This window comes from Anolis sagrei, chromosome 6 (genome assembly GCF_037176765.1).
Source record: "Anolis sagrei isolate rAnoSag1 chromosome 6, rAnoSag1.mat, whole genome shotgun sequence".
NCBI lineage: Eukaryota > Metazoa > Chordata > Lepidosauria > Squamata > Dactyloidae > Anolis > Anolis sagrei.
In genome coordinates, this window is record NC_090026.1 from 6,371,000 (window position 1) to 6,396,855 (window position 25,856).

The 25,856-nt window shown below is 42.9% G+C and overlaps 1 protein-coding gene across 1 annotated transcript in view; it reads left to right on the forward strand.

Moving 5' to 3' along the window:
- Positions 1–25,856, forward strand: part of CHD3 (chromodomain helicase DNA binding protein 3) — a 108,247-nt gene that overhangs the window by 65,762 nt on the left and 16,629 nt on the right. Inside the window, exons 14-28 of the mRNA XM_067469717.1 lie at positions 1,256–1,447; positions 3,994–4,194; positions 5,771–5,908; positions 6,043–6,164; positions 9,287–9,460; positions 10,391–10,532; positions 10,913–11,044; positions 12,496–12,613; positions 15,177–15,301; positions 16,459–16,690; positions 19,308–19,474; positions 19,643–19,820; positions 20,946–21,011; positions 21,709–21,794; positions 22,611–22,744. Coding sequence (XP_067325818.1) covers positions 1,256–1,447; positions 3,994–4,194; positions 5,771–5,908; positions 6,043–6,164; positions 9,287–9,460; positions 10,391–10,532; positions 10,913–11,044; positions 12,496–12,613; positions 15,177–15,301; positions 16,459–16,690; positions 19,308–19,474; positions 19,643–19,820; positions 20,946–21,011; positions 21,709–21,794; positions 22,611–22,744 — 2,207 coding nt within the window. The remainder of the gene's footprint in view (positions 1–1,255; positions 1,448–3,993; positions 4,195–5,770; positions 5,909–6,042; positions 6,165–9,286; positions 9,461–10,390; positions 10,533–10,912; positions 11,045–12,495; positions 12,614–15,176; positions 15,302–16,458; positions 16,691–19,307; positions 19,475–19,642; positions 19,821–20,945; positions 21,012–21,708; positions 21,795–22,610; positions 22,745–25,856) is intronic.

Sequence of the window (25,856 nt, forward strand, 5' to 3'; positions counted from 1 at the left end):
TACAAATACTGTAAATAAATAAAATAATAATATTACGTGTAATATAAAATATATAATTATAATATCATTACTATTATTCATAGTAGTATTATATTGTATTACACTAGCTGACCCCTGCCACGCATTGCTGTGGCTCAGACTTTGTGTATATATGTGTTTGTGTGTGTGTATACATTTGTGCATATGTGTGTGTGTGGTTGTGGGTGTATATGTGTGTGTAAATATGTGTGTGTATATTTGTGTGTTTATATGTGTAGAAGCATATTGTGTTTATGTGTGTGCTTGTCTATATACATATTTTTGTGTATATGTATATGTGTGTGCATGTGTATATATGTATGTGAGCATGTATATATGTATATATGTGTGTGTGTGTGCATGTATGAATGTGTGCATGTGTATAAGTATATGACTGTATGTGTATATGTATATATTGTGTATTTGGGGGGGGGGAGTTAAGTCTGTTCCGCTGGGGTTTTGTGTGTATATTTGTGTATTTGTGTGTTTATATGTGTACATGCATATTGTGTATATGTGTGTGCTTGTCTATATGCATATTTGTGTGTATATGTATATGTATATGTGTGTATGTGTGTATGTATATATGTATGTGAGCATGTATATATGTGTGTGTGTGTGTGTATTTGTGTGTGTGAGTGTATGAATGTGTGCATGTGTATAAGTTTCTGACTGTATGTGTATATGTATATATTGTGTATTTTTAGGGGGTTTTAAGTCTGTTCCGCTGGGGTTTTGTGTGTATGTGCGTGTTTAGGGGTGATGGACACTCGTTGGATTGTTAGGTGTGTTGTGTCCAAATTTTGTGTCAATTTATCCAATGGTTTTTGAGTTATGTTAATCCCACAAACTAACATTGCATTTTTATTTATATAGATTATAATATTATAAATATTATATGTATATACAATATATTACATTACATATTATATTATATTATTAGCATAGCACAGGAGACAAAGTGGAACTGTCCCCTGGCCCCCTCTCTCTTCACTCTGGCCCAGAGCAGCAGTTGGTGTTGTGGGGAGGGGTCCCCAATTGATGACATATGGGGCAGGAATGGTGTACTACAGATTTAACTTTCCACAAACAGGAAAAATGGGATGTGGAGAGGTGCAAGTTCCCATGTACCTGGTCGGCCTGCATTTTACCAAAAGTGGGCAAGGGCCTGGGAAGTGATGGAGTCGGGGTCTGTTCCATGTGTTGCTTGCTACAGCCTTAACTCTCTCCCTTGCAGCCAACTGTGAAGTATGACAGCCAGCCCCGCTTCATCACGTCCACAGGGGGCACGTTACACATGTATCAGCTGGAAGGCCTCAACTGGCTGCGGTTCTCTTGGGCCCAGAGCACAGACACCATCCTGGCTGACGAGATGGGCCTCGGCAAGACCATCCAGACCATTGTCTTTCTGTACTCACTCTACCGGGAGGTGAGGCAGGAGCAGCGCTTCTGGGGAAATCTAAGGGATACACACCTGGGAAATGGGGCAGGGCCAGGTTTCCCAGGTGCATTTGCTTTCAGAGATGTGTTGGCTGCAGGAAGGCCAGGGGTCTCCTGTTGTAATTCAACCCCACATTGACCAAGTCCCAAGTCCTCAATGAGGAGCAGTTAGTTCGTTTAGTATAGTTAGTTAGTTTAGTATATTCACTCTATAGCAGACATGGGTAAACTTGGGCCCTCCAGGTGTTTTGGACTCCAACTCCCACAATTCCTAACAGCCAGTAGGCTGTTAGGAATTGTGGGAGTTGGAGTCCAAAACACCTGGAGGGCCCAAGTTTGCTGTAGAGTGACTATCGGAGAGATGCAGTGATTTTCCCTCTCTTGAAACCTTAGAAGAGATGGGTGTTAGAGTCACTCACACCCAGTTCTTGATTATTAATACAGTTAATGCTTATTATTGTAAACAAACCTTTTGTGAGTTGTGAATTTTTTGGGCTGTATGTCCATGTTCCTGAAGCATTCTCTCCTGACGTTTTGCCTGCATCTATGGCAGTCATCAGGGGAATTCCAGACAAGAAACAATCAGGGCCAGCTAATCACCTCCCAACAAAGGATTCCCCCGGGCAGTAAGAAGCCAGATCTTGAAACTGCTCGGCCATTAAATGCTGATCAAGGTGGCCAGTTGCAACATTCACTCTTACCTCCAATAGACAAGAGTTATTTCTCCCACCCAGGACATTCCACAGATTTTTTTTTGTCGTGTCAGGAGCGACTTGAGAAACTGCAAGTCACTTCTGGTGTGAGAGAATTGGCCGTCTGCAAGGACGTTGCCCAGGGGACGCCTGGATGTTTTTTGATGTTTTGCAAATGTATCTAAATTAACTCAATGTATACATACAAATACAAATGTCAATAAAACATAGGGTTGTTACAACTAAATTAACTCAATGTATACATACAAATACAAATGTCAATAAAACATAGGGTTGTATTGTTGGATTGATGTTTTGATGTGAATTAATTGATATTGCTGTTTTAATTGATTAATGATCTGTTTTGTATTGTTGAACTGGTTGTTAACCGCTCTGAATCGCCCGAGGCTTGAGAAGAGCGGTATACAAATGAAGTAAATAATAATAATAATAATAATAATAATAATAATAATAGTAAATATGTTTTATTGACATTTGTATTTGTATGTATACATTGAGTTAATTTAGATACATTTGCATTACTGCTATTAGTGGATTTTGGTCTCTTCAATTCCAAGGGAAACATTTTTTCTTTTCTGCTTTTGATGTTTTACCATCCTTGTGGGAGGCTTCTCTCGTGTCCCCGCATGAGGAGCTGGAGCTGACAGAGGGAGCTCATCCACACTCTTCCCAGATTCAAACCTGCAACTTGTCGGTCTTCAGTCTTGCCGTCACAGGGGATTAACACAGATATATAGTATAAACCAGGAGCCTCCAGTGGCGCAGTGGGTTAAAGCACTGAGCTGCTGAGCTTGTTGATCAAAAGGTTGCAGGTTCAATTCCGGGGAGCGGCGTGAGCTTCCGCTGTCAGCCCTAGCTTCTGCCAACCTAGCAGTTCGAAAACATGCAAATGTGAGTAGATCAATAGGTACCGCTCCGGCGGGAAGGTAAGGGCGCTCCATGCAGTTATGCCGACCACATGACCTTGGAGGTGTCTACGGACAACGCTGGCTCTTCGGCTTAGAAATGGAGATGAGCACCACACCCCAGAGTCAGACATGACTGGACTTAATGTCAGGGGACTACCTTTACCTTTACCTTATAGTATAAACCCCATTTTCCCTAGTTTCAAACAGACCTCATAGATGTGGGCAAAACGTCAGGAGAGAATGCTTCCGGAATATGGCCAGACAGCCCGGAAAACTCACAAGAACCCTGTGATTCCGGCCATGAAAGCCTTTAACAATACCAGCCTTTTATATTTTAAAGATTGGACTCTGCATGTTTGCCTCCTAAGCTTGACAGCCACATCACACGGCACTTCGCGCTCTGCTCGCTAATGAGCGGATGCTCAACTTTTGCATCCTGTCTGTTTGTGCTGTATATTTTAGGGTAGTCTCCCCTGTCGTCTCCTGCAACTTCCCTCCGCCTGGCCTGTGTGATGTGTCTGCCCTTTTGGACAGTGGCTGTGCTGCGTCCGTGTCGCGTACTCGGCCTAGCGCATCGCTGGGGCTTTTTAATGAATGTTTGCTGGGAGCAGTGCGCCCGCCCCAGGCCAAGGGTCCTTCTGCGAACAGCTGTTCCTTCTGTATGAACAGCTGCTGTGGCTGGCGGTGTGTCAGGGATCCCAGCAGAGCCAAGGGAGAGCCGCGCTCGCTCGCTCGCTCGCTCGTTCTGGCAGCCAGGCTTTTATGAATGGATGTCTCTTTGCCTCGATGAGCCCCTGGGAGCCAAAAGCAAAGAGCTTGAGAATTGCTGTATCAGGCTGAGTCACGGCGGCGCACGGAGAGTTCCTTCCAGTGCGTGCTTAGGCGGTCTCCCTTTCTCTCTCCCCCACCCCCAGGGCCACACCAAGGGGCCGTTCCTGGTCAGCGCCCCCCTCTCCACCATCATCAACTGGGAACGGGAGTTTCAGATGTGGGCCCCCAATTTCTACGTGGTGACCTACACGGGGGACAAGGACAGCCGCTCCATCATCCGGGAGCACGAGTTCTCCTTCGAGGACAACGCCATGAAAGGCGGGAAGAAGGCCTTCAAGATGAAGGCAAGTGGGTCAGGAAACACAGAAGCTGCACGGGCAGCATTGCACTCTGACGCTTGCCTCATATGTTTTGACTGTGGTGAATATACACAGGAGCTGCTGTCTGGCCTTGAGGTGAAAGGCAGACTGTAAACCCCTTCCAGATTGTCAGCTTGCCTTAAAATGCATAATAATAATAATCATAATCATAATCATAGAATCATAGAATCAAAGAGCTGGAAGAGACCTCATGGGCCATCCAGTCCAACCCCATTCTGCCAAGAAGCAGGAATATTGCATTCAAATCACCCCTGACAAATGGCCATCCAGCCTCTGCTTAAAAGCTTCCAAAGAAGGAGCCTCCACCACACTCCGGGGCAGAGAGTTCCACTGCTGAACGGTTCTCACAGTCAGGAAGTTCTTCCTCATGTTCAGATGGAATCTCCTCTCTTGTAGTTTGAAGCCATTGTTCCGCATCCTAGTCTCCAAGGAAGCAGAAAACAAGCTTGCTCCCTCCTCCCTGTGGCTTCCTCTCACATATTTATACATGGCTATCATATCTCCTCTCAGCCTTCTCTTCTTCAGGCTAAACATGCCCAGTTCCCTAAGCCGCTCCTCATAGGGCTTGTTCTCCAGACCCTTGATCATTTTAGTCGCCCTCCTCTGGACACATTCCAGCTTGTCAATATCTCTCTTGAATTGTGGTGCCCAGAATTGGACACAATTATACCCTGCCACCATCTTCCCCAACGGAGCAGGGAGCGGCTTACATGGGGCCAAGCCCGGACAACATATTTATTTATTTTTATTTATTTACAGTATTTCTATACCGCATTTCTCACCCCTCGGGGGATTCAAAGCGGTTTACACTGACAAAACTTCAATGCCATTCATTGGACACTGACGTGATGCCAAACCATAACAACCACAATAATAAAACCACAATTAAACATAAATCATAATTAGACAGTACATAAGCAATCATTAAAACAATAAATAATAAAAACAGTCTCGCCAGTCGCATTGTCATTCTAGTCCATGTCCTTTAAATTCTACAAACATCTGTCCGAAGGCCTGATCCCAAAGCCATGATTCTAATTTCTTTCTAAAAGCCAGGAGGGCGGGAGCAGATCTTACCTCATTTGGGAGTGTGTTCCATAGGCGAGGGGCCACCGCTGAGAAGGCCCTGTCTCTCGTCCCCACCAGACGCATTTGTGCAATTGATGGGAGCAAGAGCAGGGCCTCCCCGGATGATCTTAGATTACGAGATGGGACGTAGAGGTGGATGCGTTCAGACAAGTAGGCTGGGCTGGAACTGTATAGAGCTTTATAGGTCAAAACCAGCACATTACAACATATTACAGTTTTTAAAATGTAATTTGATGCTACTGCTTGTTGCTTATGAATAGTTGTAATATGTTGTTTATTTTTGCTGTAATATGTTTTCTGGGTTTGGCCCCATGTAAGCCGCTCCAAGTCCCTGTTGGGGAAATGGTGGCGGGGTATAAATAAAGATGATGATGATGATGATGATGATGATGATTAGATGGAGCTGATGGTGACTCACCTTCTCTCTCTCCTTCTCCCTTTGTGTTTTCAGAGAGAAGCCCAGGTGAAGTTCCACGTCCTCCTGACCTCGTATGAACTGGTCACCATTGACCAGGCTGCCTTGGCCTCCATCCGGTGGGCCTGCCTTGTGGTGGATGAAGCTCACCGGCTCAAAAACAACCAGTCTAAGGTGAGAAGAGTTTGCTGCGTTGAAGCATGAAGGGAAATCAGCCTGTGGGATACTTCTGCTTGGTTGTGGCATGTGGGCGTAACAGTCAAAGCAAGGTTCCCTTTCCTTGATGTCCATGCTGTTCTCGCTTTCAGTTTTTCAGGGTGTTAAATGGCTATAAGATCGACCACAAGCTGCTGCTCACGGGGACGCCCTTGCAAAACAACCTGGAGGAGCTCTTCCACCTGCTGAATTTCCTGACTCCAGAGAGATTCAAGTACGGCCAATCTGTGCACTGTTGATACTCTTTGCCCTGCAGTCCTGTTAGTTATAAGGCTAGAATCATAGAATCAAAGAGTTGGAAGAGACCTCATGGGCCATCCAGTCCAACCCTCTGCCAAGAAGCAGGAAAATTGCATTCAAATCACCCCTGACAGATGGCCATCCAGCCTCTGTTTAAAAGCTTCCAAAGAAGGAGCCTCCACCACACTCTGGGGCAGAGAGTTCCACTGTTGAACGGCTCTCACAGTCAGGAAGTTCTTCCTCATGTTCAGATGGAATCTCCTTTCTTGTAGTTTGAAGCCATTGTTCCGTGTCCTAGTCTCCAAGGAAGCAGTAAACAAGCTTGCTCCCTCCTCCTTTGTGGTTTCATCTCACATATTTATACATGGCTATCACATCTCCTCTCAGCCTTCTCTTCTTCAAGCTAAACATGCCCAGCTCCTTAAGCCGCTCCTCATAAGGCTTGTTCTCCAGACCCTTGATCATTTGAGTCGCCCTCCTCTGGACACATTCCAGCTTGTCAATATCTCTCTTGAATTGTGGTGCCCAGAATTGGACACAATATTCCAGATGTGGTCTAACCAAAGCAGAATAGAGGGGTAGCATGACTTCCCTTGATCTAGACACTATGCTCCTATTGATGCAGGCCAAAATCCCATTGGCTTTTTTTGCCGCCACATCACATTGTTGGCTCATGTTTAACTTGCTGTCCACGAGGACTCCAAGATCTTTTTCACACATCCTGCTCTCGAGCCAGGCATTGTCCCTCATTCCGTATCTTTGCATTTAGAGATGCTGCCCGTCCGCTCTGTCACTGAGATTTCCCATTTATCAGGTGTCTTCTCACTCCAACTGATCAGATTTAAGTCAGTGTACAGATTTCACACGCAGCTAGAAGAAGAGAGGTGTGAAAGAAATAGCAAGTGGCACCTCTCCAGACAGTGTCTGCTTAGTTGTCCCCTGTCTCAAAGACTTTCTCCACAGTCACTTGGTTTTTCCTAACCTCATAAGGCCCGTTGCCTAACAGTCAATTGCAAAATGTCAAGGGAGCCTACAGAAGCCATCTGTCTCACCTGACAAGGCAGCACCCGCATCCCCGGGTGTCTAGAAAACCTGTTCAGCCTCTGAAAGTTTATCTCTGAAAGGAGGTCTCCCTCTGCTGGCCCAGCATGTGCATGGACACCATTCTGGCAGCTTGGTCATCCCAGGCCACCCTTTATTTGGCCAATGGTGGTCTTCCAGTGTTTTGGTTGCTATCAGAGGTGAACTGTCCCCAAGTGGTGCCCAAACACTAAAAATATGGTCCACGGCCTCACCGTTACTACAGTGTTGCCACAAGAGCGACTGGTCTCGCGAAACCCTCTTATAGTGCCGATGTTGGAAAGGGAGAGACTGACTACCCAGGAAAGGGGCAACAACAAGCTTCCTGACTGTTGCTTCTCCTCTTCCTCCCTCCCCCTGAGCGGAGCCATTCCATGTGGTGCCTGGAAGTGGAGGCACTTTGGTATCTTCATTTTTAGGCCTGTTCCTGAGGTTATTTGGGGTGCTGACTCAGAAAATTGCATTGGATAGACCACATCAGCTCTAGATTATTAAATATTTTTTTTTGTGGGTCAGCAGATGGCAACTACTGATTGGCATGTGTTCTGCATCAAAAACTAGAGCTGATATAGCTTCGTGATCAAGAGAATTTCAGAAAATGTTTAAACACATCATGACATCAAATTAATAAAAAAAATAACCCCATAAGAATGAGAGCAGGCAATAAAGTATTTTCTTGTGACTTGAGCTTTTTGACTGCTTTACATACACAAGTATGGATAACTATAAAAACCCTATTTGTATAAATTGAAAAATGTTTAAAATCATAATCAAATGTTCCATTAACATTATGCTAACATATTTAACTTTTTCAGGAATTACTTATTTCTAATTTTGTAACATTCCAGTTTGTCCATATAGCATTACGTATTTATATATATATATATAGAGCACATATAAATGTAGTAAATAAATGTAGTAAATGTAGGCATATAAATGTAGTAAATAAATGTAGTAAATGTAGGCATATAAATGTAGTAAATTATATATATATATATATATATATATATATAATTTATTTACTATTATTTTATTTTATTATATATATATATATAATTTAATTTATTTACTACATTTATATGCCGACCTTTATATATATATATGCCGACTTTTATTTTTATATATATATGTGTATATGTGTGTGTGTGTGTGTGTGTGTGTATGTATGTGTGTGTGTGTGTGTGTATGTATATATATATATATAATTTACTACTATTTTATTTAATTCTCTCTCTCTCTCTCTCTCTCTATATATATATATATATTAATTTATTTACTACATTTATATGCCAACCTTCTCACCCTGAAGGGAACTCTCATATATATATATATATATATATAATACCTTTCCCTCTTCTTTCCTCCCCTCCCCCCTCCCCTTTCCTTCCTTTCCTTGACAACCATACATAAACATAACATTCACAGAAGATATATTCCTTGCCTTGCAAGGAGTTTCTTTAAAAATATACATTAGGATTTTTGCATATGATATGGAGCGGGTGGGGGGGGGGGGAGAAATAGCTGGGGGCACAATTGCTATTATCCAGATGCAAACAAATATCGTAACCAATAATTTTAGTTAGGAATAGTTTGCATGGATTTTACTTTGAAAATGTCTTAAATTTGAGTGAATGGTCAAGTACGTTTGTTATACTTATTTTGCACAAGTTGCCATTTGAATAAAGATCTAGACACGTTTCATTATTTTTGAATGTATGCTTTCTGATTATATATTAGATTGCTTGTGTCAAATAATTAATAAAATAATTCCAAAAAAAACCAAAAACAAAACAAAAACACACTAGAGCTGATGTGGTCTATCCAATGCAGTTATCTGAATCAGCACTCCGAGTAACCAAACCAAATCTAAGATTGACCAAAAACTGATTCGTAACCCTTTTGGTACTAATGTTGGAGAGTGGTCCCTGTGGTCAAAGGGGTCCCTGGTCAAAAAAAGGTTGGGAGCCATTGATATAAAACTTCTAGAGATATTAGCCTTTCTATCTCCTTCTACAGCAACTTGGAAGGGTTCCTGGAAGAGTTTGCTGACATCTCCAAGGAGGACCAGATTAAGAAGCTCCACGACCTCTTGGGCCCCCACATGTTGCGCCGCCTCAAGGCTGACGTCTTCAAGAACATGCCGGCCAAGACGGAGCTCATTGTCCGAGTGGAGCTCAGCCCCATGCAGAAGTACGGGGTGGGATTGCAGGAGGGAGGCTGCATGGCAGAAGGCCTTTGCGGGGCGGAAGGCCACTATACACCAAAAACCAATACAGTTATATAATCACAATAATATATGTCATACCTGTGCTTATAGTACTATAACATTAAATGTACTAGCGTCTTGTACAAAGTATACTTCATGCAATTCTCTAAATCAGGGGTCTTCAAACTTTTTAAACAAAGGGCCAGGTCACAGTTCCTCAAACTGTTGGAGGGGCGGATTATAATTTGGAAAAAAAAATGAATGAATTCCTATGCACACTGCACGTATCTTATTTGTAGTAGAAAAGACACTTAAAAACAATACAATAATTTAAATGAAGAACAATTTTAACAAATATAAACTTATTAGTATTTCAATGAGAAGTGTGGGCCCACTTTTGGCTGAAGATTCTATGATTCTAATAGTAATAATAATAATGACAGAGTAAAATAATAAATAACCTTGACTTGAGTATAAGCCGAGGGGGACTTTTTCAGTCTAAAACAAGGGTTGAAAAACTAGGCTTATACTTGAGTATATACAGTAGTTAAATTAGCCTCCCCACACATAGGTGGTAGCTAATTTTCCTACTTGACAGATGTAACTGTCTTTCGGGTTGCAAAGGTCGACAACAAGCTACACAATTGGTCGGAAGCTCACTCCAACCCGGGCTGGTTTCAAATTCATGACTTTATGGTCAGAACTGAATTTAATGCAGCTAAGTGTCTTTTTACGCAGACTAATGGGATGGGGAGATTTTTTTGTGTATTTTCTCCCTTTTTGTTAGTTTTTGCATGTCCTTCTGTGTATTGCTGGGTTATAGCATCTCTCGTACACTCATTCCCTTCATCTTTTTTTCCTCCCATTCTTTCCCTTCTTCTTCCTCCTCCACCTTGTCCCTTTTCCAAAATCAGGAAATACTATAAATATATTTTGACTCGCAACTTTGAAGCGTTGAACTCCCGCGGTGGCGGGAACCAGGTGTCGCTACTGAACATCATGATGGACTTGAAGAAATGCTGCAACCACCCCTACCTCTTCCCTGTTGCTGCAATGGTATGCGATGCCCTGCCTGGGATGGTTGGCTTTGGGAGGATCGCGAAGGAGCGGGGCAACTTCCTCCTCTTGTGAGATGGGGACAGAATGCCTTTAGTGCTGTGGGTCTGCAATTCGCTGGGATAGATGAGCCAAGATCAAGGCAAGGGAGATAGGGAAGGAAACCCAGCTCGCCCTCCCTTATCTTGGTCTATTTCAGGCATGGGCCAACTTTGGGCCTCCAGGTGTTTTGGACTTCAACTCCCACCATTCCTAACAGCCTCCGGCTGGAGGCTGTTAGGAATGGTGGGAGTTGAAGTCCAAAACACCTGGAGGACCCAAGTTGGCCCATGCTTGGTCTCATCATTCCTTATGATGATGGCTGTGTTTTGCCATGACAGGAGTCTCCCAAGCTGCCAAGCGGTGCCTACGAAGGGGGTGCTCTCATCAAATCCTCTGGGAAACTGATGCTGCTGCAGAAGATGTTGAGGAAACTGAAGGAGCAGGGCCATCGCGTGCTCATCTTCTCTCAGGTGAGGCAGCTGTGGGGTCCTGGGCTTTAGAATCAGAAAATTGCGAAGGTCTCCAGCTCCTACTTTGCAGGAATACACATCTAGAAGCACTTCCAAAGGATGACCATCCCACTTGTAATGTGGACCTCCATTGAAGGAGAGTCTGCTCATCTTGTAGGCCTGCTTGTGGTACTCAGAGGTATAATTGGCGTCATTAGAGCTGTGGTTCCCAATATGAGGTCCCCAATTGTGTTGAACTTCAATCATAGAATCATAGAGTTGGAAGAGACCTCATGGGCCATCCAGTCCAACCCCCTGCCAAGAAGCAGGAATCATCCCCATCATTCCTAGCAACAGGCAAAAAAAAGTATATTTTTGCCTGTTGTTAGGAATGAGAAGGGTGAAATATGTTTTAAATAAATAAATAAATCATTTAATTTTAATTTTGAGATAAATGTTTTTAATAGGTTCTTGTGGGTTTTTTCGGGCCATAGGGCCATGTTCTAGAGGCATTTCTCCTGACGTTTCGCCTGCATCTATGGCAAGCATCCTCAGAGGTAGTGAGGTCTGTTGGAATTAGGACAATGGGTTTATATATCTGTGGAATGGCTGGGGTGGGGCAAGGAGCTCTTCTCTGCTGGAGCTAGGTGTGAATGTTTCAACTGATCACCTTCATTAGCATTTGAAGGCCTGGCTGAGCCTGGGAAAATCTTTTGTTGAGAGGTGATTAGATGTCCTTGTTTGTTTCCTCTCTGTAGTTGTGCTGTTGTAATTTTAGAGTTTTTTAATACTGGTAGCCAGTGATGAACCAGCCTGGACATAGCATATTATTTGAGAACACAGAAATGCTGGACCACACCAACAACCACCATGTCAGACTACACAGAGAAGCCATTGAAATCCACAAGCATGTGGACAATTTCAACAGAAAGGAAAAGACCATGAAAATGAACAAAATCTGGCTACCAGTATTAAAAAACTCTAAAATTACAACAGTAAAACAGCAGAGAGGAAACAACCAGGCACATCTTAACACCTCTCAACAAAAGATTTTCCCAGGCTCAGCCAGGCCTTCAAATGCTAATGAAGGTGATCAGTTGAAACATTCACACCTAGCTCCAGCAGAGAAGAGCTCTTTGCCCCACCCCAGCCATTCCACAGATATATAAACCCATTGTCCTAATTCCCACAGACCTCACTACCTCTGAGGATGCTTGCCATAGATGCAGGCGAAACGTCAGGAGAAATGCCTCTAGAACATGGCCCTATAGCCCGAAAAAACCCACAAGAACCTAGTGATTCCAGCCATGAAAGCCTTCGACAATACAATGTTTTTAATGTTTGTGTATCCATATAATCAACCTCTCTAGGAACCTCTCTAGTCTACCCCCCCCCCCCCCCCAAATTATTCCAGGTTGGTTGGAAATACGTATATGCCTTTGTTGAATCTCATTCATTGGTGTATTTTCCAGATGACAAAAATGCTGGATCTCCTTGAGGATTTCCTGGACTATGAAGGATACAAGTATGAGCGGATTGATGGGGGCATCACCGGGGCCCTGCGGCAAGAGGCCATCGATAGGTTTAATGGTGAGCATGAAAGGTGTTGGGTCCTGATGTATGATGGTAGGAGGGGGACTTCTTCTTCCATTGTTGCAAAGCTGTTAGGAATTGTGGGAGTTGAAGTCCAGAACACATGGAGGGCCAAAGTTTTCCCATGCCTGGCATATATGGCTGATAAAGCAGAGCAGGAGTTACTCCCTCAAACTGAAACAATTTGACTCTTTCAAAAAGAGGACAATGAAAAGGGGCTGCAGTGGCGCAGCCATTGAATTGTCGAATCTGCTGACCTAAAGGTTGGCAGTTCAAAGCCACGGGTCAGAGTGAGCTCCCACTATTAGCCCTAGCTCCTGCCAGCCTATCAGTTTGAAATCATGGAAAAGTAAGTAGATCAATAGGTACCACCTCAGTGGGAAGGTAATAAAGGTGCCCATGCTGGCAACACGACCAGGAGGTGTCTATGGACAACAGGCTCCTTGGCTTGGAAATGGAGAAAGAGTACCTCCCCATTGCCGGAGTTGAGCACCGTCTCCAGAAGCCGGAAATGAAAGGGGAAGCCTTTACCTTTGTTTTGTGTATTTGTGTGTAATTGTTATTTCACTGTTTAAAAGGCATTGGATGTTTTCCTATCTGTGTATGTTGTAATCCATTCTGAGTCCCCTCAGGGAGATCGAGCGGAATATAAATGAAGTGTTGTCATTATTATTGTGGTTGTTGTTGTTGATAGAGCAGAATATAAATGAAGTGCTGTTATTATTGTGGTTGTTGTTGTTGATAGAGCAGAATATAAATGAAGTGCTGTTATTATTATTGTGGTTGTTGTTGTTGATAGAGCAGAATATAAATGAAGTGCTGTTATTATTGTGGTGGTTGTTGTTGACAGAGCAGAATATAAATGAAGTGTTATTATTGTGGTTGTTGTTGTTGATAGAGCAGAATATAAATGAAGTGCTGTTATTATTGTGGTTGTTGTTGTTGTTGATAGAGCAGAATATAAATGAAGTGTTGTTATTATTGTTGTTGTTGATAGAGCAGAATATAAATGAAGTGCTGTTATTATTATTGTGGTTGTTGTTGACAGAGCAGAATATAAATGAAGTACTGTTATTATTGTGGTTGTTGTTGATAGAGCAGAGTATAAGTGAAGTGTTATTATTGTGGTTGTTGTTGTTGCTAGAGTAGAATATAAATGAAGTGTTGTTATTATTGTGGTTGTTGTTGATAGAGCAGAATATAAATGAAGTGTTGTTATTATTGTGGTTGTTGTTGATAGAGCAGAATATAAATGAAGTGTTGTTATTATTGTGGTTGTTGTTGTTGATAGAGCAGAATATAAATGAAGTGCTGTTATTATTGTGGTGGTTGTTGTTGATAGAGCAGAATATAAATGAAGTGTTGTTATTATTGTGGTTGTTGTTGTTGATAGAGCAGAATATAAATGAAGTGTTGTTATTATTGTGGTTGTTGTTGTTGTTGATAGAGCAGAATATAAATGAAGTGCTGTTATTATTGTGGTTGTTGTTGTTGATAGAGCAGAATATAAATGAAGTGCTGTTATTATTATTGTGGTTGTTGTTGACAGAGCAGAATATAAATGAAGTACTGTTATTATTATTGTGGTTGTTGTTGATAGAGCAGAATATAAATGAAGTGTTATTATTGTGGTTGTTGTTGTTGATAGAGCAGAATATAAATGAAGTGTTGTTATTATTGTGGTTGTTGTTGTTGTTGTTGATAGAGCAGAATATAAATGAAGTGTTGTTATTATTGTGGTTGTTGTTGTTGATAGAGCAGAATATAAATGAAGTGTTGTTATTATTGTGGTTGTTGTTGTTGATAGAGCAGAATATAAATGAAGTGCTGTTATTATTATTGTGGTTGTTGTTGATAGAGCAGAGTATAAGTGAAGTGTTATTATTGTGGTTGTTGTTGTTGCTAGAGTAGAATATAAATGAAGTGTTGTTATTATTGTGGTTGTTGTTGTTGATAGAGTAGAATATAAATGAAGTGTTGTTATTATTGTGGTTGTTGTTGATAAAGGAGAATATAAATGAAGTGTTGTTATTATTGTGGTTGTTGTTGTTGATAGAGCAGAATATAAATGAAGTGTTGTTATTATTATTGTGGTTGCTTATTTATTTATTTATTTATTTACTGTATTTGTATACCGCCTTTCTCAGCCAATCGGCAACGTTGTTGTTGTTGTTGATAGAGCAGAATATCAACAGAATATAAATGTTATTATTATTATTGTGGTTATTGTTGATAGAACAGAATATAAATGAAGTGTTGTTGTTATTGTTGTTGAAGACAGCAGGAAATGAAGGGAGACCATTTTACATTCTCTTCCACAGCGTTCAGCTAGTTCTCAGATATGTTTGCTCATTAGTTTAAAGCATGAGGCACACATGCAGTGGTACTTTTGGGGGTTTTTCATCCTCAGGAGTCTTTTACCAATTATGAAATATCTACTATGAAGCATTCCTGAGCCTGGCTTTTCAGTTGTAATTCTTCCAGCCTTGTGTTCTTCCAGCTCTGTAATTTCTTTGCCTCCCAGCTTCATTTGCTCAACAAGCCCCTCATTCCTTTTCAGCTCCTGGAGCTCAGCAGTTCTGCTTCCTGCTGTCCACAAGGGCTGGTGGTTTGGGCATCAACCTGGCCACTGCCGACACCGTCATCATCTTTGATTCAGACTGGAACCCTCACAACGATATCCAGGTAGACCTCAGGCCTTCTGGGATTCGTGTTTATGAATAGGTAGACTTGTGTACTTTTGTTTAGTGATTTTCTTCTAATTCAAAACAGCAGAATGCTAGAGTATGAAAAGAGATATTGGCCAGCTATAAGAGGTCGGAAACGAATTGGGTTGTTGTAGGTTTTTTCAGGCTATATGGCCATGTTCTAGAGGCATTCTCTCCTGACGTTTCACCTGCATCTATGGCAAGCATCCTCAGAGGTAGTCAGGTCTGTTGGAACTAGGAAAAATGGGTTTATATATCTGTGAAATGACCAGAGTGGGGGAAAGAACTCTTGTCTGTTGGAGCTAAGTGTGAATGTTTCAATTGGCCACCTTGATTAGCATTTGATAGCCCAAACACCCATCAAGGAACATGAAAGGCACTGCAGACTACTTCAGCCAGAGAAGTCTGCCATTGCAGAACATCTGATGAACCAACGTGGACACAGCATATTATCCGAGAGCACAGAAATGCTGGACCACTCTCACAACCACCATGTCAGACTACACAGAGAAGCCATTGAAATCCACAAGAAGCATGTGGACAATTTCAACAGAAAGGAGGAAACCATGAAAAGGAACAAAATCTGGCTACCAGTATTAAAAAAAACTCTAAAATTGCAACAGCACAACAACAGAGAGGAAACAAAGAAGGACATCTAATCACCTCTCAACAAAAGATTGCTCCAGGCACTGTCAGGCCATTATATGCTAATCAAGGTGGTCAGTTGAAACATTCACACCTACCTCCAACAGACAAGAGTTCTTTCTCCCACCCTGGTCATTCCACAGATATCTAAACCCAATTTTCCTAGTTTCAACAGACCTCACTACCTCTGAGGATGCTTGCCATAGATGCAGGCGAAACGTCAGGAGAGAATGCCTCTAGACCATGGCCATATAGCCCGAAAAAAACCTACAACAACCCAGTGATTCCGGCCATGAAAACCTTTGACAATACACGGAAACAAATTGCTTGTGTTTATTAGCAATGCCAGTTGTATCTTCTCAAACTTGGTTCTCTTCCATAACTCTTCCATCTCTTTCTCCAAAACCAAAATCTCCCTTCTCCTTTGCCTGGTTGCATCTTTGTTTAAATGTCTTTGGGTTCTTCCCCCACTCCCCAAATTGCTTTTAGGCCTTCAGTCGAGCCCATCGTATCGGCCAGGCTAACAAGGTGATGATCTACCGCTTTGTGACGCGAGCCTCGGTGGAGGAGCGGATTACGCAGGTGGCCAAGCGCAAGATGATGCTGACGCACTTGGTGGTCCGCCCCGGACTGGGCTCCAAGTCAGGGAGCATGTCCAAGCAGGAGCTGGATGACATCCTCAAGTTCGGAACCGAGGAACTCTTCAAAGATGAAAACGAGGGTGAGGAGCCTGTCGCATTTGGAATCAGAGAGTAGCTAAACTTGTTTTCTTCAAGGGCAGACCCAACTAGAATTGGTTGCAGGGAACTAGCTCAGGCATGGGGAAATTTGGGCCCTACCGGCTGTTAAGAATTGTGGGAGTTGAAGTTCAAAACACCTGGAAGGGCCAAATTTGGCCATGCCTAGCCTAGCCATATTTTCACCAAGATAGGCATCTTTGTTACAAGTATAAAATCCCGCAAAAGACATTTATGGCCTTTTTATTTGATGGAGTGATAAGAAAAAAACTAACACTCCAACCAACCTATCCAAGCAGAACATTGCTGTTAGCCCACAAAGTTTGATGCAGATTTGTCATGATTCTCTTCGTTCATCTGGAGAGGCCCTGCTCACGATCCCACCTGCATCGCAAGCGGGATTGGTGAGGACGAGGGACAGGGCCTTCTCGGTGGTGGCCCCACAACTCTGGAACTCCCTCCCCAAGGACATCGGGCATGCCCCAACATTGGCAGTCTTTAGAAGGAGCTTGAAAACATGGATGTTCCAGTCTGCCTTCCCAGATTAAGGTATCCCAAGCAATTTGTCCCAAATGCACTTTACAAGAGAGTTAGAATTGTCTGCACACCCACTTATCCCTAAAATATCCATCCTATTTCACCTGGACATGCCCAGCATTTTTTAAAAAAAATTAACCATTACATTTGGCCCTGCCACAGGTTTTTAAATGTCTTGTGATTTTTGTCATTGTTTTGCTTTGCTATGAGTTATTTATTGTTGTATTGCTGTTGTTGTGTTTTTTGTTTCTGATGTATTTGGGCTCGGCGTCTTGTAAGCCGCACCGAGTCCTGCGGGAGATAGTAGCGGGGTATAAAGGATTATTATTATTATTATTATTATTATTTTATTATTATTATTCCAGCCAGCCATGGGAAGGTAAAAGATTTTGTGGGTGATCTGCTTGTCCCACCGGGATATGGACTTGAATTGGAATCCATGGATCAGGCAGATAGAATCATATAATCATAGAGTTGGAAGAGACCTCGTGGGGCATCCAGTCCAATGCCATTCTGCCAAGATGCAGAAAAACCGCATTCAAAGACACCCCCCCCCCCCAACAGATGGTCATCTGTTTAAAAGCCTCCAAAGAAGGAACTTCCACCACACCCTGGTGCTGAGAGTTCCACTGCTGAACAGCTCTTACAGTCAGGAAGTTCTTCCTCATGATCAGGTGGAATCTCCTTTCCTGTAATTTGAAGCCATAGTTCCATTGTGTCCTAGTCTCCAGGGCAGCAGAAAACAAGCCTCCTCCTGTCATGAATGACTTTTCAATGACATTGAAGCATAGGTTCTTTTTATTGCAATTTCCAGTGTGAGAAGGTATAACAGATTACAGAAAACATTTAGACAAATAATGACATTGGACATACAGACATACAGATTCTATGCAACTACATTGAATTTTCAATTACATTGGTTAACAAACAAACAAAGGGGAATTACATTTTCACTCAACATTCACACACATGTACACGCATTCATCCACATGCATCCAAAATATTACTATATCCTTTTCTCCCTCCTTGGAGAAGCACCTCTTAGGCAGACCCTGCTTTCCTGCAGCCTGCCAACACGTAGTTCCATAACGCCAAAACTTCAAAATGCCGAAATGCCAAAACTTCTAAGCACAATGCCAAGGAGCATATTTCTATTTTCCATACAGCAGAACCTGACTTCCTGTACAAAATCTAACTCCAAAAGTGCACTTCTTCCTCTTCCCTTGAGAAAGAAGCCCCAAAGTGACCAGAATCATGCTTTCCCATAGCATATCTGACACTCTCCTTAGGAAACACTATCTCTCTCCTTCCCATGGAGCAGAGCATGGCGGGTAGACAGACTCCTCAGGTCGGTCACACTTTGAGCGTTATTAGACTGAGTCTTTTATAGGAATATTCTGCTGATGTGGTCCCAAAGTTGTAAATGAATGATAGACGTCTTCCATCCTGGATCCTTCTCAGTTTCCTGGCCATATGTTGATCTTCTTGATTGGTGTTGACAAACATAAGGCTTGTGTTGAGTTCCTTCTTAACATTGAATTTCTTGTGACACTCCCTCCTCCCTATGACTTTCCCTCACATATTTATCAATGGTCCTCATCATGTCTCCTCTCAGCCTTTTCTTCTGCAGACTAAACATGCCCAACACTTTAAGTCGCTCCTCATATGGCTTGTTCTCCAGACCCTTGATCATTTGAGTCACCCTCCTCTGGGCACTTCCCAGCTTGTCAACATCTCCCTTCCAATTGCGGTGCCCAGAATTGGACACAGTGTCATTCCAGGTGTGGTTTGACCAAGGCAGAATAGAGCATGGGGAGCAGGACTTCCCTGGATCTAAGGTACTAGGCTCCAATCGATGTAGGCCAAAATCCCATTGGTTTTTTTAGCCGCCGCATCACATTGTTGGCTCATGTTTAACTTGTTGTCCATGAGGACTCCAAGATCTTTTCCATACGTACTGCTGTCAAGATCCTCATTTGTTTTGGGACAGGAGATCTCCCAAGGCCCATGCAGGTCTTCTATCCTTCATTTTCTCTTCTCTCCTCACTTCCAAACTTGTTTTAGGGGAAAACAAAGACGAAGACAGCAGCGTCATCCACTATGACAATGAAGCTATCGCCCGGCTCTTGGATCGTAACCAGGACGCCACAGACGATGCCGATGTTCAGAACATGAACGAATACCTCAGCTCCTTCAAAGTGGCACAGTATGTGGTTCGGGAGGAGGACAAGGTCAGTTGGGACAGGGAGATGTCAAAGTTGTGACTGGTGGTCCCTCTAGCAGGAATGATCTCTTCCAGAGTTGATGTTTGGGAAGTTTACATGTACATGTGTTCTAGAAAGAGCGTAGTTTGGGCCAGGATGTGTGCCTCATGGTCTGGCCTTCTCTGATCCCCTCAGATTGAGGAGATTGAGCGGGAGATCATCAAGCAGGAGGAGAACGTGGACCCCGACTACTGGGAGAAGCTCTTGCGGCACCATTACGAGCAGCAGCAGGAGGACTTGGCTCGCAACCTGGGGAAAGGGAAGCGGGTGCGCAAACAAGTCAACTACAACGATGCCGCCCAGGAGGACCAAGGTCAGCACTTGGGTGGATAGGAGCAGGGACAAATAGGTCTCAGTCTTTGGGGGAGCAGAGGTTGGCATCCTAATAGTAAGACTACAATTGTAAGACTACAATGCTTAAGCATATGGGACCAATGTGCATGCAACATATGGTAGTGTGTTAATGCATACTGTGCAATTAAGTTGCTCAGTGGGTTGTCAGCCATGTGCATTGACTATATTGGGCTTCCTTGATGGTCACTATACGGGGTTGCGTAATGTAACTCCACTGGTGGATATTTAGACTGTGCCGAAGTATTTACACTCTGCTGCATCATCCCCAGTCCCCAGTCTTAGAATGGAAGAAACCACAAGGACCATCCAGTCCAACCCCTTGTCATGCAGGAAAAGCACAATTAAAGCACCCCCAACAGGTGGCCATCCAGCCTCCGTTTAAAAGCCTTCCAAAGAAGTCACCTCTTGTAAAACTAGAAGCCTGCAAATGAATTAAAATGGTGTTAAATGTGGCCAACTTTATGCCTGATGTTTAGATTCTCCAATTATGTAGTGGAGGGAAATCAACTATGCCAGTGGTTCTCAACCTGGGGTCCCCAGATGTTTTTGGCCTTCAACTCCCAGAAATCCTAACAGCTGGTAAACTGGCTGGGATTTCTGGGAGTTGCAGGCCAAAACACCTGGAGACCCACACGTTGAGAACCACTGAACTACGCCCATGCTTCCTATACATGCTTCCTTGGAAGTACCATGGCAGCTTGCAATTTTATTTTATTTTATTTTATTTTATTTATTTTAATTTATTTATTTATATTTTTATTTATTGCAATTTGTATTTTTGTATTGTAATTTTTTGTTCGGTCTTGGCCCCATGTAAGCCGCTCCGATTCCTTGTTGGGGGAGATGGTGGCGGGGTATAAATAAAGTTTATTATTATTATTATTGGTTGTATATTTGGCCATTGGGCAGGTATTTCAGGAATTCAAGGATTCGAATGCCTTCAGCAGTTTGCCCCAAAGTGGCGAAATGCTGCTGTCTTTGGGTGCAGCTCCATCGAGCTTGCTCTGGGGGGGCTGAAAGAGGAGGGAGGAAGCATTGAACAAGCAAATAGTGCTGCTTGCCAACTGACACCATCCTGTTTCAGACAATCAGTCTGAGTATTCGGTGGGCTCTGAAGAGGAGGACGAAGACTTTGACGAGAGGCCAGAAGGTGAGGGCCTTGTTTCCCTTGTCTCTCTCTTTTGCACTGTGGACTTGAAGGGGCCGTAGGGCTGCAGGGGCCCAACCATTTGCTTTGGGGAGGGGTCTCTCCTGCCTGCTGAGCCTTTAGTCCACACAGCATGAGAACTTCTGCCAAGCAGAGAACGGGAACTAACAAGATGCATGCGTTCTAGCCTGGGAGAAGAGACCATGCTTGCTTTGCCTGCAGTGTTTTCTAAAGGCCGTGAACTTTATATTTATTGGTATCACGGAGGTTTGGCCAGCGCTCTTGCTGCAACCCACTTATTTATTATTTATTTTATTTAGTACACTTGTATACCGCTAATATCTCAGCCTGTGCGGCGACTCATTGCGGTTTAGGAAACCTGATGGGAACCTCTCTTTCCTTGTAGCATCCCTTTGTGTGGATACATATTTGGGAGGTTGCTTTCTGTGAAATCAACCTTTTGCACTTGTCTTTCTTTTCTGGGAATGCGGCCATCCCTCCCTATCAGTCCTGCCTGGGAACTGGGCTCACGTCCTGGCTTTCCTTGGCTAAAGAAACCTGTAGTGTTGGGCTTGCTGGCATGGGGGGCTTGCCAAGGCAGGTGGAAGCTTTCTGGGCACCTGGCCATGTCTGGCTAATGCTGCAACAGTAGTCAAGGGCCTTGATTATCAGTCTCTTGTCTCTCGCTCTACACGCCAAGGTCGCAGACAGTCCAGGCGACAGCTTCGGAACGAGAAGGACAAGCCGCTCCCTCCTCTCCTGGCACGGGTTGGTGGGAACATTGAGGTGAGAGGGGACAGCTCTGGAGGGCGGCCTGCAAGGGACGGGGCGGAGGGTGACTGATGTGGTTCCACTCCTCCAAAAGTGGTGCGGAAAGTTTGCAATGCTCTGGGATGGGCACAGGTACTTGAACCCTTATATTTTGAGGTGCCCTGATTGGGATTCTGGGGGATGTGATCCAAAAAGCTCTGAGTATTGTGGGTATGTGCATGCAGGCATATTAAGAGTGTTGAAATTCAACTCCAAACTGCCCAAGTCTCAAGTCCTCAATGAGGAGCATTTAATTAGTTTAGTATGGGCTGAGGGAATTCTCTTCCCCTATGTCTCCGGTGTGACAGTTGGGAATATATCTATTTCTTATTTATTTATTTACTATATTTGTATACCACCCTTCCCAGCTTTTAGGCAACTCAGGGCGGCTTATAATGGCAACGATTCGATGCCCAAAAACACCATAAAACATTTAAAAACATTAATACATAATATAAAACCATAACAAGAATACTAAAAGCATTCATCATTTGCGTCTCCTGATAAAAACATTGTGGGTTATGAGTGATGGTCACTCGTTGGTCTGTTAGGGGTGTAGTGTCCAAATTTCGTGTCAATTCATCCAGTGGTTTTTGAGTTATGTTAATCCCACAAACTAACATTGCATTTTTTTATTTATATAGATAAGGGTATTGTTACATTACTGTTTGAAAAGTGGGTGACTCCCATTAAAGAAATGGCTTGCCAGGCCTGCCCCTCTGGCTAGTTATATTGTAGTTCCGTTGCTGATGTTTGGGGCCCTGATTCTGTTCCTTTATGCGTCCTCCTTAGGTGCTGGGCTTCAACACCCGTCAACGCAAGGCCTTCCTGAATGCGGTCATGCGCTGGGGCATGCCTCCCCAGGACGCCTTCACCTCCCAGTGGCTGGTCCGGGATTTGCGGGGCAAAACCGAGAAAGAATTTAAGTAGGTCCTCTGTATGAGATGTGTATTCTTTCAGCATGTGTTCCACAGACAGCCTTGGGAATCACCTAAAAGCACAGCTACAGCACAATACAATTTCCACAATTCTAGGCCAGTATTGTTTATGTTTTGGTGTTGCGTAGTAGTAGGTCCCTTGCAGAACGATGCTATAGCTGGCCATTCATTGCCCCAAACTTACACCAGAACCTCCTGCTTGGGGGGAAATTTATTTATTTACAGTACTTACATTCCGCCCTTCTCACTCCCAACGGGACTCAGGGCATATCACAGAACACATATATGGCAAACATTCGATGCCGATTATGCAATGACAAGACAGACAACAGATAGAGGTATATATAGGCTTTTTCTCATCATTCGGCATCTTTGGATGTTGTGCTCAGTTCCGGCCACAGTGGGGGGGGGGCTGTCTCTCTATCTCGTTGCCAAAGAGCTTTCTTCATTCGTAAACTTGCCTTTCAGTTGACAAGATTTACTCCAGCTAGCGATTAACCTGCTGTGCTAAAGCTGGCATAAAGCTCTCTTCACCCTGCTCTCCAGCAGGCATAGAATGGCCATATGTTTTTGATGGATTTTAACAGTGATTTTTTTAGTGCTGTTTGTGTTTAATTCTGTTTTAATGTTTGTATATTTGCATTCTGTTTTAATTTTTGTATATTTGCACCGGGATTGTGGTGCAGCTGGCCGAGTGTCAGCTGTATTAAGATCACTCTGACCAAAAGGTCATGAGTTCGAAGCCAGCCTGGGTTGGAGTGGGTTTCCAACCAATTGTGTAGCCTGTTGTCGACCTTTGCAACCCGAAAGACAGTTGCATTTGTCAAGTAGGAAAATTAGGTACCACCTTAAAGTGTGGGGAGGTTAAATTAACTGATTTATGAGGCCATAAAAAAGACTCCAGCAAAGCACTCCAGCAAAAAAGCATGCGGGGAATGCAGAAGTACTTCATCAGTGTCGCAGATGGACGATGAAAGTGACAGCTCCCCTGGCGGCCAGAAAAAATTAAATAACCCTAACCCTATCCCTAATCTTGTTGTGTATCTAATAATAATAATAATAATAATAATAATAATAATAATAATAATGGCCAAGGTGAGCTGCAGCGACAGGACAAAGAAAATGCAAACCTTTGCATCACCTAAAAAAAGCAACAGATTGCATAATATTGACTTAATATTTGTCTATGCCACTAACAGGATGCCAGGCCTAGCAAAGCCGCACAAAAAAATGAGATCTTACAAAAATCTTATTTAAAAAAATATTAAGAACTAGCTGTTCCCTGCCACGCATTGCTGTGGCCCAGTCTGTGGTGCGCTTTGTGTGTGCATATATATATTTGTGTATGCGTGTATATAGATGAGTTTGTGTGTCTATGGCTTTTTAAGTCTCTTCTGCTGTGTTTTTCAGTGTTTTATGAGAGACGGTCACTCGTTGGCCTGATACTTGTATTGTGTCCAAATTTGGTGTCAATTCGCCCAGTGGTTTTTGAGTTATGTTAATCCCACAAATGACCATTATATTTTTATTTATATAGACTAGCCATCCTCTGCCATGCGTTGCTGTGGCCTAGTCTGTGTATATGTGTTTTGTGTGTGTATATATGCTTACCTACAAAGCCCTAAACGGTTTGGGACCCACCTACCTGCGTGACCGTCTTCATATATGAACCCACACGATCCCTTCGATCATCTGGAGAGGCCCTGCTCACGATCCCACCTGTGTCGCAAGCGCGTTTGGTGGGGACGAGGGACAGGGCCTTCTCTGTGGTGGCCCCCCGACTCTGGAACCCTCTCCTCAAGGATATCAGACAAGCCCCAACGTTGGCAGTCTTTAGTGCCTTCCCAGAATAGGAAACTCCCAGCATCATGTCCCAAATGCACTTTGTTAGAGATTTAGGATTGTCTGCACATTGCACCTACCTCCAAAAACCTCTACATTTCACCTGTCATGTCCAGCACTTTTTAAATTTGTCCATTACATTTGGTTTTAAATGCGTCATGGTGTCTTTGTTTTTAGTATTTATTGTTTTGCTTGTTGTTTTATTATTTGCTTTATGAATTTTACTGTTGTGTTATATGCTGTTGTTTTGTTGGTGGCCTTGGCCTTTGTAAGCCACATCGAGTCCTTCGGGAGATGTTAGCGGGGTATAAATAAAGTTAATAATAATAATAATAATAATAATAAGTGTGTATATATATTTGTGTATGTGTATACATGTGTGTTTGTGTGTATATGTAGTTTTGCGCATGCATTATAATGTGTTTTTTGTTTTGTTTTTTACTTTTTAAGTCTCTTCTGTTGTGTTTTTCAGTGTTTTTATGAGCGATGATCACTCGTTGGCCTGATACTTGTATTGTGTTCTAATTTGGTGTCAATTCGCCCAGTGGTTTTTGAGTTATGTTAATCCCACAAATGACCATTGCATTTTTATTTATATAGACTAGCCATCCCCTGCCATGTGTTGCTGTGGCCCAGTCTGTGTATATGTGTTTTGTGTGTGTATATATATATGCGTATATGTGTGTGTGTATATTTGTGTATGTGTATATATGTGTTTTCTGTATATATGTGGTTTTGCGCATGCATTATAATGCATTTTTTTGTTTTTTGGCTTTTTAAGTTTCTTCTGCTGTATATTTCAGTGTTTTTATGAGTGATGGTCACTCGTTAGCCTGAGAGGTGTATAGACTCGCCATCCCCTGCCATGTGTTGCTGTGGCCCAGTCTGTGTATATGTGTTTTGTGTGTGTATATGTGTGTGTATATATTTGTGTATATGTGTATATGTGTGTTTGCGTTATATATATGTGGTTTTGCGCATGTGTTGTAATGTAGTTTGTGGTTTTTTGGCTTTTTAAGTCTCTTCTGCTGTGTTTTTCAGTGTTTTATGAGTGATGGTCGCTCGTTAGCCTGATGGGTGTATTGTGTCCAAATTTGGTGTCAATTCTGCCAGTGGTTTTTGAGTTATTTTAATCCCACAAATGAACGTTACATTTTTATTTATATAGATGGTCATTTGATGGCCTGATAGGTGTATTGTGTCCAAATTTGGTGTCATTTCACCCAGTGGTTTTTGAGTTATGTTAATCCCACAGACA